The sequence below is a fragment of the Xiphophorus maculatus genome, chromosome 6 (assembly GCF_002775205.1).
Source record: "Xiphophorus maculatus strain JP 163 A chromosome 6, X_maculatus-5.0-male, whole genome shotgun sequence".
Taxonomy (NCBI): domain Eukaryota; kingdom Metazoa; phylum Chordata; class Actinopteri; order Cyprinodontiformes; family Poeciliidae; genus Xiphophorus; species Xiphophorus maculatus.
The window spans coordinates 23,808,021-23,824,055 of record NC_036448.1 but is presented as its reverse complement, the minus strand read 5'-3'; the positions used below and the strand labels follow the sequence as shown (position 1 = coordinate 23,824,055).

Here is a 16,035-nt window from a genome sequence, read left to right as displayed (position 1 = left end):
CATGTCTTCTTCAGAGGTTTTCATGTTGTTTCCTTCAGTGGTTCTTGGTGCAGCGCCCCCCCGGGGTGAAGAGGGGAACAGGTTTTCCTAAGGATTTAGTTCATTTGACACAATGCCGTGTGAAACAGAACCGCAGCAGCTGAAAATGCAACAAAGGTTGCAATAGTCTACCAGACTACCAGGTGTCAAAACATTCTTAATCAGTTTCATACACTTTGTCAATATTAAAAAAAAACACAATAAAGGTGTTTCGTTTAAATAAAAAATTTAAATTACACATGAATATGTTTGTTCATGTGATAAGTCATTAAAAAACATCATCATCCTAAACTTTTTTGTTGTTTTCTTTGTAGTTTCCACCAGTAGTAACATCCTGTTAATGCAAAAAACCCAACAAAAAACAGATTTTTCTCTAAATTGCCGTGTTTCTATTGAGCAGATTTATTTTTAAAATGTCTTTTTGTCATTTTTGACCATTAAATTTTCATCTTGCACTGTGAGGGATCTAGGCATGATGTGAGGCGTCCATCACGCTAAGTAAAGGTTAATGTGTTCCCATCAGAAGCCTTGTATGTAAATTAGCCCCACTATTAAGAGGTCTTCTCAAAGCCACAGTTTGTCCATCCCATTTCCACAAATTCTCCTCCATTGCTTCAGTTTAAGCACATTAATCTCAACTTGATGTTTCCCGTGAGCAGATTTGAAACTTTTTACTTATTTTAGTCCAGACAGCAATCTTATTTCCAATCTTCAGTTCAGCTTGATGCCCATTTTGTAAATTTAAATAAATTATTTCCCCGTTTTGAGTAAAATGGCCTTTGGAGCTGCTTTCTGGATGACAGCTGCACAGACTGCATCCTTTTCTCACTTTTAGTTTTATTTTCCTGGTCAAAATCTTCAGTTCACATAAAAACTGAATAGATTCATGTTTATAGTTCACTGCTTCAACATTTTGAACCAGACATACAGAAACAGAAAGAACCAGTTCTTGTTCATTCATCAACTTTGAGCATAATTACTGAACATTTTATACATGTCACTGTTTACAACCTTATTGTTTATTTTGTATTCATACACATGGTTATTTCGTAAAGGTATTTTCTTAATGTGTGACTTAGGAATGAATAGAATAGAATAGAATAAGTTTTATTTGGATATTTTCAGAGTAACATTATGCTACTGTAACTTCTGCTTTTTGAGTATCTTCATATGTGGCGCCAACAGATGCTGAAGCAGATTTATTAACTGTGTTTCAGCAGAAGTTAGAAATATGTAGAGAAAACAAGACGGAGGAAAGGATGACACATTTTAAAGATGAAGGAAAATGAGATGTTCAGGCTGACTGATGTTCCAGAGCAAGATTACTGGAGCTTTTTCAATTTTATGTCTCAAACTTTAACAGGATTTCTCTGCTGGTTTTTTCCCCCTATACTTTGGATTTTATTACTTTACAATAAAACGAAATCACCTCATTTTTATTGGAACTTTTTTATATTTCTCTAATTTTAATATTTCATCTCTTATTCTTCAAGCATCTATTGGCATTAACTTATCATCTCATCTCTGATCCACAGTAAGAGATTATGAAATGCAAACAGAGCATCTTCGTAAAGTTTTCCTTAATTCACTGTAACTGTGCAACGGATCCCAAAATGTCTCGTCTGATGTTGTTTGTGTGCAATATGAGTAGCCAAAAATTTTACTCAAGTAAAAGTAAAAAGGTATTTGATTAAAAAAGTCTACTCAAGTACTGCATAACTGATCAAAACACCAATCATTTGATGTTTAAAAATATAAATTTAAGTGGAAATTTTTGATTTTCAAGGACAAAAATTACAATAATTCACATAAATATCAAAATAAGGCAACATAAACTTTTTCAGTTAAGTTTTTTTCAATAAGAAAACTGATGAAACTTTAATAAAAACTGCAGGTGTGTGTCTGAGTCTGGTACATGTTTGATTTTCATTCAGTGGGTAGAAAATCCAGAAATTTTACTTGGGTAAAATTATCGATATTTCATAATAAAATTACTAAAGTAAAAGTAAAAAGTACAGCGTAATAAAAATACTCCTCAAAGTAAATTTTTTCAAAAAAGGTTACTTTAGTAAATGTAATTGAGTAAATGTAACACTACCCAACTCTGGCCATATTTCTTTGTAAACACAAACTGCCTTCAAACTGCTTCTTATTATCTTAACGTTGTAATTTATGTAAATTGAAACATCAAATCCTGTTTAGTGTTTTAGGTGTTAAATAGCCACACAAATAAATAAAAGATCTGTGGAGCAAAAGGTGAAGGAGGATGAGGATAAAGGAGATGAAGGTTTTAGTTTGGAGGCTGGTTTCAGAGTTGCAGAAGACGCTTCGTCCTTCGTGAGAAGTGGATCTCTCGCGTTTGGGGGAAAATAAAAAAGGGCTGATATTGGCAGATTAATGCGCGGCATCTTCCTCTGCCTCTGGAGACTTTCGTCCACAAAACACGGGCCCAGAGGCAATCATGCATTACACCAATCTCTACGTCTGCGCCTCCTCCAGCCTTCAGACGAGCCTGCTTAAATCACCGGCCTCTCCCTGTGGAGATTTAGGGAAGTCATTGGAAAAGAAAGGCAGCCTCTGCAGAATTACGCCTCTTTTTGCTTCTCTCGCTCTTCTCCGACTGGTTCTTTGCTGTGAACTTTAACGGGAAGAGATGGGCTTTAACGTCTGCGGCAGCTTTTGAGCAACAAACCAGGCTGGAGAGGAAGAGATGTTTCTGTTTGACGGTGTTACCTGATCCACCGAACAGTGTCATTTCCCTGGCATGTATTATGCATAACCTGGCAGAAGCGGAAGCTGCCTTAGCTCCCGGCCTTATTTTCCTCATTTGATTGAGTCTGTCTGCAGGTGTGATTTATTGTTCCTGTTCTGCTTTCTCAGAGAAATACAGAACATTTGTCTTGCAGCACTTTGCATTCATGCCCTCCGGTTCGTCTCACGCCGAGCAGAAACTTTTGCATCCTGATTTTTGTCTGTTTGCTTTGGCAAATGACTGAAATGTTAAACAAAGTTATTCTGCATGCTTCCTGTTAAAGCTGCAGTATGTAACTTTAAAAAAAAGTTTTGTTAAGTTGTGTTAAAATGTTCACCGTGTCCTTGCAGTTTAATATGAGACAGATAATCTGTGAAAAGATCGATCTGTTCCACCTCTTTCCTGAGCTACTATTGCTGTTTGTAGAAATGCATTACTTCTGACCAAAAACAACCAATCAGAGTCAGGTCTTAGCGCTGTCAATCGTCCTCCTGTACTTGCTGCTAAATGTGCTGATGGCCGAGAAACAACTTACAGTTACAGAAAAACGTTTATCCTCTGTCAATGATGGCCAAGCTAACTAGCTTTAGCATTCACAACATTCTATGCTATCAGGAACAGCAGAGAGAAACAGAGGAGAGGAGACAGCACTAAGACCCGCCTCCTCGCTCTGATTGGTCGTTTCTTGTTAGCGCTGGGAGCACTGGGAGAAGGCTACATTTTTCCACTGATTATCTGCCTCTTTTTATACTGTCATGACATAGTGACAGTTTCAGCAAATATGTAATAAATAAATAAAATAAAAATATATATGTATGTATATATATATATATATATATATATTTATTTATTTTTAAATAAATTAAATATATATATATGTATATATATTTTTTATTTATTTATTTTAAGTAAATAAAATAAATAAATAAAAATATACAGTTACATACTGCAGATTTAAGGAGAAACGTTAGATTTTATCCAGTTTAATAGAAGCATCTGCTCAAATATTTTCATATTTCTCGTCTGTCGACTTTAATGCTCTTAATTCAAACAAGAGATTGACTAAACTGGATTGCCCAATCCAAAGTTGTTCTCCTAATTAGCAAAGTAATTATTTATTAATCAGTTAGTGGAGAGACTCGACATCTTTCTCTGTGAGTTGAATTAAAATCAGGGCTTCTGAATGTCTAAAGACCTCTGAGATTAAAATGAAAGGACAAGCTGTTTTATTAGCTTCTGACCAATTTACTTTCAGTCTTAGTTATTAGTTAATTAAAGTTGTTGGTTTTTGCAAGTTGCAGATTTTATGACGTGCATTTTTATGTTAAATCATAAGTCGGTTTTAATTGCATTTCTCAGCGTTTCTAGCTTGATTTTATTTTGTCCACCTTTGACCATTAAAACCAAGATTGTTTAGCTAGAGATGCGTCAGGGAGTCGTCTGATCTATTAACTAACTTTTCATTTAAGTTGAGATTTTGTGGAAGATTCATCTGGTAGTTTTTGCCCAAATTGTTTCAAGAATTCAGTCTTTTTTTTCCCTTTTATTTTATTCAACTTAATTTGGAAGATTTATTTGATCAGAAATAAGAAATAAGCACCAAAAATAATTATTTGACGGCAGCAGAATTGGATCTCCGCACAGACGTTATTTTTGTAAGAAGGACTTTAAATTCCCACAGAGACGCTGCGATTTGCAGCTTGTTAATGCAATCATTATTACTTATTAATTAATTGAGTTTGAAGCAACTTAACGAACGTCAAGGTTCAGTTCACAGCCCAGCGATTTAATTTAACGACGGCTTTGTCTGCAGCTTTTATTTTTAAATAACCAACTTTATATTTACCACACTCATGCCTTCATATCAGAAGCTCTGCTGAGTGCTGGGATTAGTGGGATTATAAAAATGCACTTTGTTGGGATTACTGGTACTTTACATTTTATTGAATCACAAAGATTTGTTGGTAACTAGATTCCAGGATTTGTTCTCATTAGACCAGATTTTATACATCTATTTCCAACTGAAGCCAGATGTTTACATTCACTTTATAAAAAGAAAACTTTCTCTGTTCAGGCTCAGCTTGGATTATCAAAATTATTTGTTATCTAATTTCTTCACAGTTAAAAATTTACATCCACTTGTGGGTCAGGTAGGGTAATTTAATTTATACACGAATTAGAAGGAAATACAAACCAAACAACAAAACCAAAAGAACAACAAAAAGCTAAAAGTACAAATCTAAATGTTGGTTCCCCATGTAAAAAACTACTGAGGCTTTCTCTTGATCTTAAATGTGTTTTTTCTGGATTAGACGGGGAGAAAGCTAAATGTTGGTTAAGTATAAAACTAAATGCTGGTTAAGTATAAAACTAAATGTTGGTTAAGTATAAAACTAAATGCTGGTTAAGTATAAAACTAAATGTTGGTTAAGTATAAAACTAAATGTTGGTTAAGTATAAAAACAAATGTTGGTTCCAGTTGTTCTTGGTTGAGTGCTGGATTTGTATAAATGTAAATGTTTGTTCTCCAGATTTGATTCTTGTTCTGGGTTACTAAGTAAACTAAAAGCAGTTTCTCTATTGCTCCAATATTAAAAGTATAAAGCTAAATATTGGTTGGTTCTCCAAAGGTTATCTGGCTGTGCAGAAGAAGCATTCAGTAAAGTTCCAAAACAACGTTATTGCAATTCTGTAATCTGAGAAATTCATGCAAAATCAACAGATTCACCCCTTTCATTTGCGCTACTGCAGGATTTTACGTTTATTGCAATTTTTCCACAAAAATTGTCAAAAACATTGGGTTTAAGTGATGCTACACTTCAAAAACACAAAATTTTACCAAAATCTTTGGTTTAGCTTGTAGTGAAAGTATGTCAGTAAACTTCACATAAGAAAAAACTAACTGAAACTTTTCAGCAAGATAAAGGAGCTTATTTTAAGTCAATAATTCCTTAATATTGATGAAAATGTTCCAGTTCCACTGGCAGATTATTTCACTTATAACAAGGAAAAAATGCCTTGGATGAGTTTCTCTAGATCTTGCTGAGATATTAGTTTTTTTAATCTCGGAAATGTTCTTCAGGTGATAAAAAGCCGACTTTGTAATCGTCTTTATATGTCTCTGAAGGTTCAGGTCAGATTTCAGGCCTGGTCACTGGCTTCTAGCTGTAATATGTGAAGCTGTGGGCTGATAAAAAAAAAAGTTTAAGTTCAGGCTTGAGTCAAATCAATCTAAAGCCTCAAGTCATTTCAGATTAAGAGCTCGGTGAGGCATCAAAAATTCAACTGATTAAATGTCAGGGAAAATAAATCACAGACGCTCGTTTGAAAGTGAAGCTTTTTAAAGTTTTATTCAGTTATAAATATTGTGACAGTCGACAAATGATTATGAAGAAAATGACTGCGTGTGTATGTGTGTGTTATTGCTTCAAAGTTAACTGAGGAGTTGCGATTTGTCAGTTGGTTCTACCTAAATCCAAAGTTTACAGTTCTAATTAAAGATCAAGCACTTTATGACTTCCTTTACTGTCTTTCGGTGCAGCCTCTGCAGGGATGTACTACAGTTCATAAAATACAGCCCTGGGAAAGGCAGTTAATTAGAACAGAGACCCAAGAGGACCTAAATTTATCACATTGTGAAACGCTGCTGAGCCTTATCTCTGGGTTTTACAGCTTTAGAACAATGTGTGCACGTTTTCTATCACTGAAGAGCTGAAAGTGCAGAAAACTTGCTGGAAATGTTCGCCTTCTGTATATATCTTGACCTCACCAAAGACAAGGAAAGACACAATAGGTTTACAAGGGGTAGATGATAACGGGCTTGTGAAAGGGTGATGATGCAAATACAGAACATTCATCATTTAAATGGAAAGAAATTCAGAGAGATAATACCAACCAGCCAATCACAAACTGATTGGTACAATGTTCAGTTTGCTCCAATATAGGAGGATTTTTTTAACTTGATTTGGAAGTATTTGACCTGTAGAATTTCTGAAGACCTTTAAAGGACATTACTGCCAGAAAAATATAGAATTACTAATTTATATGAAGTTCAATCAATCGTTTAATTTGAAGGCAGAAATAAGGCGACTTTTTCAATTATTTTTTATGAAAGGACTGAAGAGATGAGATGCATTATCATGATGTTTTATGGTACTGTTGGATGGATGGACGGATGAATGGCTGACTAGATGTGTGATTGGATGGATGGTTGGATGGACGAATGGATGGTTGGATAGTTGGTTGGTAGGATGGTTGGATGAACAGATGGTTGGTTGGTTAGTTGGTTGGATGAATAGTTGATTGGTTGGTTAGATGGATGGACAAACAGATGGTTGGATGAACAGATGGTTGTTGGATGGTTGGTTGGATGGACACTCAGACATGTTTCATAGATCAAATGTTTTATTTTCCTCCATTTTCCTGCGGTCTATAAAATCTCCTGCCTTCTTCTTCAGATTTCTCTGTTTGCGTCTCAGTTTGTTTTGATGAGATTAATCTCACTCACACCAAAACAAAGAAGCCAATGGTTTATTTAATAAGCGCCTAATGGAGAATCAGTGAAATGTCACTGATTTAAAGATGAACAGTGGCTGTAAACATCATCACAGTAGATAATCCAGCAGATTCTCTCATTACCACTTGGCTTATCTGAGCTCACGACTCAACGGCGAGCTTACAGGAGATCAGCCCCTAAAATGAAACAAAAACATCTCCTTTCTCAAGAGACATCAATCTTCTGTAAATTACTCCATCTTCTGTTTTCTTTTTTCTCTCCCCTCTCATCTGGATGCAATCAGAGGGTTATGAAATAATCTCGGCACCTGGCCGGGTCACTCTGCAGCCGTCGAGCTGCCTTGAGCTGTCAGCCGCTCATCCATCATCTCAGGCTGCCCTCATAACTCCATCACGCCTTTCAGCGCACACAGATTGGCTCAGCTCAGTGGGGAACGCTGAAATAAAGCTCACAAAGCTGCCTGTGGAGAAGCCCTTGAGCAAGGCATTTGACCCTCTGCTGCAGGCCAAGCACTTATTAAAGGTGACCTATCATGCTTCCTTCAGCAGGTTAAAAGAAATCTGATTTTATTCTGGTCAGTTCTGCCTATTTTGAGTTTTTTTGGGCCTCCTGCCAAATAAGCTGCTGCTGTCCACCCCACTCCCCCCACTAAGTGTTTACTACTACTGCTTTGAAAAGCAAAAGTGGGACCTCCCGCACAACCAACAAGAATACAGCAAGTGGTTTCTGGATGGTAAATCAACAATAAAATTACATTTATTCCGACATGTTGTCTTCCATGTTGTTTTTTCGTTTTGTTGTTTTGTTTTTATTTTAAGTTCTTGACCGAGTGATTTAATGAAGTTGTGTGTAAGAATAGCGTTAGCATTGCTGCAGCTAAATGTGGATTGTAACTAAACTAAGCACTTGTGTTTTGTAGCTGCCATTGCGGGTCGCAAACAATGGTAAACTCAGCTGACCAGATGCACTGAAACTTAGCTTGGGTTGCTAGGTAACAGGCTGGAACTTAGCTTGGGTTGCTAGGTAACAGCTTGGCTTTGCAGGGGTTGCTAGGTAACGGTGCAGTGCCCCTTGGATGTGACTCAACAATCGGGAAGTTTTTGAAATGTCTCATTTTCCAGACACCAAAAAACAGGAACTTATTGCCAAAAGATGTCTGGTTTTTTTTAGTGCTTGGGCTGTTGAGACACAAATAAAAATACAAAAAAACATACATTTTCATAATAGGTCCCCTCTAAAATACAGACAAAGCTTTTGTATGGCTTAGATCAAATTGTATTTATGCGTCAGAATGGACCAGTCAAAGTCCAGAGCTTGAAACAAAAGTTTAAAATTGATATTCACATATCAATATGAAATGTCAGTCAAGATGTACAGAGCTGGTGGAGATAATGACGCTACTTTGTGTCGGTTTACACAGTGGAAGAAGTTAGTTTTGTTTTCTTACTGGAAAAACTTACATTTTTAGCTGAACCTTCAGATCCTTCAGTTTTGAACTCTATCTCTTAGAAAACTTGAGAGTTTATTTCTTTTTGCCTGAACTTTTGACTTGGTTTCTCTGCAAATCATTTATAAAAAATAAAATCCACCAAACTTTCACTCTTCAAATCCATATATTTTTATGAGAGGAGGCCGGCTGCTTCTCTGTAGCTGACCCTGATCTTTAACCTTTAGAAAATAATCTTACAACATATTTTTCTGGGTTTTTTTTCCAGCCATTGAAGCTGAACTGCGAGCTGTGCAGCATCGTGTCCAGCTCCGGTCAGATGTTGGGCCAGGCTGCCGGCGCGCAGATCGACCGCTCTCCCTGCATCTGGCGCATGAACAACGCTCCCACGCGAGGGTTTGACAACGACGTCGGGCGACGGACCACGCTCAGGGTCGTCTCTCACACCAGCGTGCCGCTGCTGCTGCAGAAGCCGCAGCACTTCTTCGGCCAGGGCAACGACACCGTGTACGTGGTGTGGGGGCCGCTGCGGAACATGAGGAAGGACGGGAAGGGCATCGTGTACAACATGCTGCGGCAGGCGTCGGAGAACTACCCGCACGCTCGCATCTACGCCACCACAGAGGACCGGATGAACTACTGCGACATGGTGTTCAAGAAGGAGACCGGGAAAGACAGGTGAGACCAACAGCACTTCCTGTTCGCTCGGCACAAATTAATTAAGATTAAGTATTGAAATAATCAGCAACTAATTTAATCAATCAAGTTTTAAGTTTATTTGTGCAGCACATTTTGGTAACACTTTATTTGAAGGGGTGTGGATAAGACTGACCTGACATAAACATGAAGGAGTCTTCATAAATGTTCACAACTGTTTTCATTCAGTAAATAATGTTTGGCAAAGTTGCACTAAAAGTTGCATTAAAAGCATCAATTTAGAAATATTTGGTAAATAATGATACTTTTAATTTAAAGTTTTATTAAATCTTGCATTAAAAGTGTCAACTTTTCATTGTTTGGTAAATAATGACAATTTAATGCAACTTGCACTAAAAGTTGCATTAAAAGTATAAATTTTGAAATATTTGGTGAATAATAACATTTTTAATGCAACATTTAATGGAACTTAAAAACTAAAAGTGTCATTAAAAGTGTCAACTCTCCATTATTTGAAGTTCAGTTATTTGTTTATTTGCATTATTTGCATACTCTTTATATTATATAAAATAAGCTAAAGCAGTTCAATGTAAAATCAGCAGAATCAGCTGTTTTTTAAATCGGATTACTGGTCAGAATAATTGATTAGTAAAATAATCACTAGCTGCAGCACTACTCCTGATTTCTGCTTGTTTTGCCAGGAACTCCTCTAAATTTTGCAGTTTAGTTCATCTCGCCTCTGATCCTCCCTCTGATCTTTCATCAGAGTTAGATTTACTTGTAAAGAGGTTCAAAGTGACACATGAGGCCGTTTAAGAAGTAGCTGTGGAGAGCAGCCGCAGAGGGAAGGAGATGATCCAAAAATGTTGGTCTGGGGAAACGCTGGTTAATTAGGCAGCTCGGGTTTGGCACTCCTTCTGAGATCCAGCTGCCCTAACAGATTGACTCGTTCTATTTTCAGTAAAATAAATAAAAAATGCAGAATTAAAGCTACAGGTCAGTTTTCTGTGCGATAAATAATAATTTTTATGAACAGTTGACCTCAACATGTGTAATGTTCCACCTTAAAGTGAACTAATTTTTTACAAGGCTTCATACTTACTTTACTTGTGTTCAGGATTGTTATTTAGCTCATGATAATTATAATAATCTAAAAAAAGAACAACGGTGTATTTGTTTCTCTAACATATTCAGACGCGGATATTCAAGTATTTATATGTATAATTCGTAATCTTGTATTTCTTATGTATATTTTTGCCTAAACAATATTGGCGAACTAAACAAATTTCCATGAAAATGTCAAAGTCTGCACAGAAACATAAAGATTGAACTTTTAACATGTTATTTAGACAGATTATCAGCAAACTTAAAGTTAATTTGGGAGTTAGATTCACTTTAAATAGTTACTTCTGGTATTTCTAGGTTGTCTGGATCTAAAATATATTTGCCCTTTTAAGACCAGCTGATGATTAGAGATGCACCGATCCAACATCAATATCTGTATCGGTCCCGATATTTAAAAAAATTCTAGATTGGGTATCAGTGACAATATGGCTGATCTATAGGGGTGGATCTATTCAGTCTAATTTTATATTTTCTGCTCTGAGCGACATCATGCTTTATTATTTGTTTTATATTATATTTAGAATTCCTAATCACACTTTCTGAAAAATCTAACAGGTTTGTTGCAATTTATTTTTTACACGTTTGACCAAGATAGTCAACTTGTTGTTTTTTGGTTTCATGTCTGAATGTCTGCAGCTAACAATAGTTGCCCCACTGTTGCCAACTCTGCAGCTTTCCTGCGATATTTTTCAACATTTCAGTCAAAAACAAATCATAATCGGCAGGTCAGGCTTTTTACAGATCGGTAATCGATCTTGCAGTCGGTGCATTCCTATTAGATACATTTTAAATAGTTTATTGAAGCATATTTCATACTTTCAGTATTTTTAGGTTGGGATATATTTGCCCTTTAAAAGCTGCTCACGTTGTTCCTCTTTGTCTGCTGATCCGCCTGAGAGAATTGCAGGTTAATGACTGCGGGAAGGCGGCAGCAGGCGTGCCATTGTTGAGGACAAACCTCATTTCTTCCTGCTCATCTCCACAGAGCGCCGCTCTCCTGCCGCTCCCTTATGTCATCAAGACCTCTCTTAACTTCTTAAGAGGATTAACATGTTCGGTAATAGGCGTAGCATCCATTTCATTTCAGCTCCATTGTGCGGTTCTCATTCAGGATGGCAGCAATAACACTGAATTTCATGTTCGCCGTCCCGGTTTGAGTGCGGCTCAGCTGTGCAGAAATCCAGAGAGCGCAGCTAGAGGTGCGGGATTAGGGATGGATGCTCAGGGAGAGGAATCTCATTACGGGACGTTACGCTCCCGGGGAAGACGCAAACCGTCAATCGATGCTGATTGGTAACACAGACCCAACTCGAGGAGCAACAATGAGGCACTTTGAATGAATATGTAATGAGAAGTTTCTCTACATGCCTGTGCCTGTCTTGTCACAATTTTGGCTGCAAACACTTCAGCGCTCTGACACAATGAATATCCGCGGAAACAGTTTTCAAATTGGGTTATACGGCGTGTAGCTCACTGTAATCAGAAGGGAATAACTGCTGTCATTAGCTGGAGCTAATTCAAACTGATCCAACCCTGCAGCTCTTTGTTGCTCTCTTAGCTAACTTCAGACCCGAGTCCAGAAAAAACCCTCCTAAGAGCGCATTACTGCAGCAGCTCCTCTGTAATTTGTATTTGTGCATGCAGTGGCGTACTGTCAGTGCCTCCCTGCTGGTGCATGGATAATAATCAGCCTGGTAAAAGAAAAAAAAGATGGAACAGTGATCAACACCACTTCTAATTATCCACATTGCCGCCAGCAGATGAGAAGATGCGGCGTCTCGGCTTCCTCTTGCATGCCTGATCAAGACGAACGCCGTGTCAGAGCTGAACACGCTGCAAAAATGCAAAACCTTACCAAGTAATTTTGGTCTAGTTTTTAGTGTACATATCTTAGTGCGCTTGAAATAAGGCAAAATTAACTTATACATAACTTTTCAGCAAGATATAGGAGCTGGTTTTAAGTAAATAATTGCAGAATATTAGTGAAAAGATTCTAGTTCCACTCATTTATAACTAGCTGTGTATTGATTGCAGTTTTCTGGTCGATTGCCGATTACTATCTTTTACAAGCCTGACCTGCTGATTCCGATTTTGGCTGAAACCAATTGTATTTTGTCTGAATTATTGCTAAATATAGCAAGGAAGTCACTAAGTTGGTAACAACTATTGTTAATTTGTTAACTGTGAACTGTAGATGTGCAGATATTACCTGGTGGGCTGGTCCGTCAGGCAAGCCTGTAAAAGTAAAAGAGGAGAGTGGTTGATTTTTAGACCTTTGATGAAATAGATAATATCGGTGAATAAGTATCAACCGATAGCTGATTTCACTAAATTAAAGAATTTGACGCCCATAAATTGGTGCACCCCTGCTTTTAACAAGACATTTTCCCATGTTACAGGTGAAATAATCTGGAACTAGAACTTTTTTTCATGAATATTAAGGAGTTGCTGACTTAAAACAAGCTCCAAATTTTTCTTAAAGGTTACTTATAAGATAGTTTTTCATATTTGAAGTGGACTAAGATTTGATATGATTTTGTGTTTTTGCAGTGTAATTCTCCAGAAGATCCTGTGGTTTGTCAGGAAACTCAGTCGTTTCTGCAGAGAGCTGAGAAATTGAACTGAAACTGTGTCTTTATGAAGTACAGAAAGAAAGACGAGTTCCTCATGATGGAGAGGAAATTAAAAATCCTTTAAACTAGATGTTTTGTACGTACAAAAACAACAGATTTTAATTGATAAATTCACTCCTGTGTTTGGGAAAGAGAGGGAAAGGGTTATTAAAATGTCAAGATTATAAAAAGAAAACACAAAACATCACAAGAGCTCTTCTTAAAAAGGAACAACTTCATAATTAAAGAGAAAAATGTGAGTTTAAAAGTTTAAACCACTAGAAAAAGCCTTTATGGGTGAAGCTGTGGAGTGATTTAAGCATGGAAATAATAAATTCGACATTTCAGACAAATTGGTATCGGAATCGGCAGGTCAGGCTTTTAAAAGATCGGTAATCAGCGATCATCCAGAAACAATCAATTGGTGCACCCCTATCTTTTTTGTTTGGTCAAAAAGTCAAAATCACAGATCACAAACTATTCTAAAGAATCTAATTATTGTGTAATTTTTTTATTGTTACACCAGGTCATTTATTTTGACATTTACGCTGAGAATCATGTCAGGTATAGAAAGTATCTTTAAGTTTAGAGGAAAACCACGTTGATGACTGAGATGAAACATCTTGTCGATGCCTCTGTTTGTTGCCTCTGATCATCCTGATTCTCTCCAAGCAGTAAGGAGGAAATTCAGTGTAACAGATAATAATGAAAAGTTGTGGCTGTAAATGTGTGTGACAGCCGCCTCTTCCTGTGATTCATGTGAGTGTGGGCTGCGGCCGGATGTCGCGCAGGCCGGGCCGCTCCGTTATCAGCTCTGCCTGCTGTGGTTGTCGGAGCGTATCGGCGCGCTCCCGTTAGCGGCGGCAGATAAGGGACCTTATGAAGACACAGCACTTAAATCACGTTGTCACTTTACAGCGGCTGTGTGGCCGGGGTCTCCGTCTCCCATCCGCCCACTTCTCCATTACCAACAGCAGACGCTCAAACCGGGGCTTTGCTGTTCCCACCAGCTTTAAGTTGATTCAGCTTTGATCACTTTTAAATTATTGACATCTGTTACATCCTCCTGTTTGTTTCTACAGTCTTAATACCTGCCAGGGCAATTAAGGTTTAGTCTTAAAAGGGGAAAAGTTAGGATCTATGAGCGATGCAAAACTTGTTCATCATATTTTTTTTCCACAAAATATTCTTGGATGATGAGATTTCAGTCTGCGTAGTTTAGCCTATTGTGAGCAATTTTACGGCCTCTTGTCACTTTATATCCAAATAAGCTGCTGTTGCACTGCAAAAACACAAAATCTTAGCAAGTATTCTTGATCTAGTTTCTAGCGCAAATGTCATATTTCACTTAAAGTAAGACAAGGCTTACTTACAAGTAACTTTTCAGCAAAATACAGGATCTTACAAGTCAATAATAACTTAATATTTGTAATAAAAAAAAAGAGTACAAGTTCAATTGGCAGATTCTAACAAAACATTTTTAAATAATCTGGAAATGGACGTCACTTTTCACCAATAATAAGGAATTATTGACGCTAAAGAAGCTACAATTTCTTGCTGAAAATGTGTGATGAGTTAGTTTTGTCTTATTTTAAGTGTACTAAGATATTGGCTTTAGATTTTGTGTTTTTGCAATGTGGCCACGCCTTCCAACTCAACGTTTACACTCGCACATGAAAATGGTTGCAACCATACAGCTTTGAAAAGCAGAAGTCGAGTCTCCTGCACAACTAACAATAATACAGCAAGTAGCGCCTGAATAGTAACAAAACTCATTGACTTTTCCAGCAGCCATTGTGCAGTGCATACAGCGGCAAAACCAGCTGACCAAACGTGTTGAAGCTCTACTTTTATTGCTAGGTAACGGGCGGTGCTTTGTCTGGGTTGCTAGGTAACGGTGCCAGGCATTACCAGACACCAAGAAACATTAACTAATTGCTAAAAAAAAACCCTCAGGATATTTTTTAAGCATGTGGGGTGTTTTTAGAAGCAGTTGAAACCCAAATGAAAGTCTAAAAACGTGAATTTTAAACTTTAGCTAATGCTGATCAGGCTTCCAGTGATGCTAACAGCTTAAATGAAATATTTGATGCCTCACATTTCATATATTTAGCAGCAACCGCTCCTGTTTATTGCCTTTTATTGATCAGCCCATAAAAATTGGAGACCATAATAAAAATTTTAAGGCTCACTGTCAGATCAGTCTGGACATTATGATGGTCTGAGATGCTCTGCGTTAACCTGAGCATCCCAAAGAGCTTCCTGTTATTAAACCGATGTAAAACCCAGTGAGTCGTCATAATGAAGGGTTAAAGCTTCAGAGTGTGCCAGCGCAGCTAAGCTGACACTGAGCTCCATAAAATTACAAATCGTTTAAACTTCCCTCACATCGCGTCTGTTACGGACCTGAGCAGAGAGAAATGTTTTGGAAGAAAACTCTGTCACCTGATTGGTCATGGTAGGCTCTTTGAAGTACCCTGAAGGCTCCTGATTGGCTCTCTTGGAAGCAAATCAGATTCTGATGGTTTCCTGCTGCTTTGTTCTGTTTGAAGACAAAAAATCTGATTTTTTTTTAAAAGTTTATAAGAGTTTGAAAATTGTTCTCAGACTTGCTGTTATAAATGCTACAAATTGTGAAAAAGTGAAGAAATTACTTTTGCAATAATTTTTCCAACTATGAGATTCAGCACATCTTTCCATAAGAGCCAATTTTCCCAGAACTTTTGTTTACTAGTGTAAAAATTTCCCAAAACAGGATCATTTCATGGATAATTCCTCAAACTGCAGCAGTTTTCACCACAAAAACCAAAAGTAAAGTAATGATAGTTTAAAACTTAGATGAATCCGCAGAAAGTTGAACCAGCTGCGTTTTCATTGACCGTAAAAT

The 16,035-nt window shown here is 37.2% G+C and overlaps 1 protein-coding gene across 1 annotated transcript in view; it reads left to right on the top strand.

Annotated features, from left to right (window-relative positions):
- st6galnac3 (ST6 N-acetylgalactosaminide alpha-2,6-sialyltransferase 3) overlaps positions 1 to 16,035 on the top strand; it is a 92,563-nt gene that overhangs the window by 35,748 nt on the left and 40,780 nt on the right. Inside the window, exon 3 of the mRNA XM_005811456.2 lies at positions 9,023 to 9,432. Coding sequence (XP_005811513.1) covers positions 9,023 to 9,432 — 410 coding nt within the window. The remainder of the gene's footprint in view (positions 1 to 9,022; positions 9,433 to 16,035) is intronic.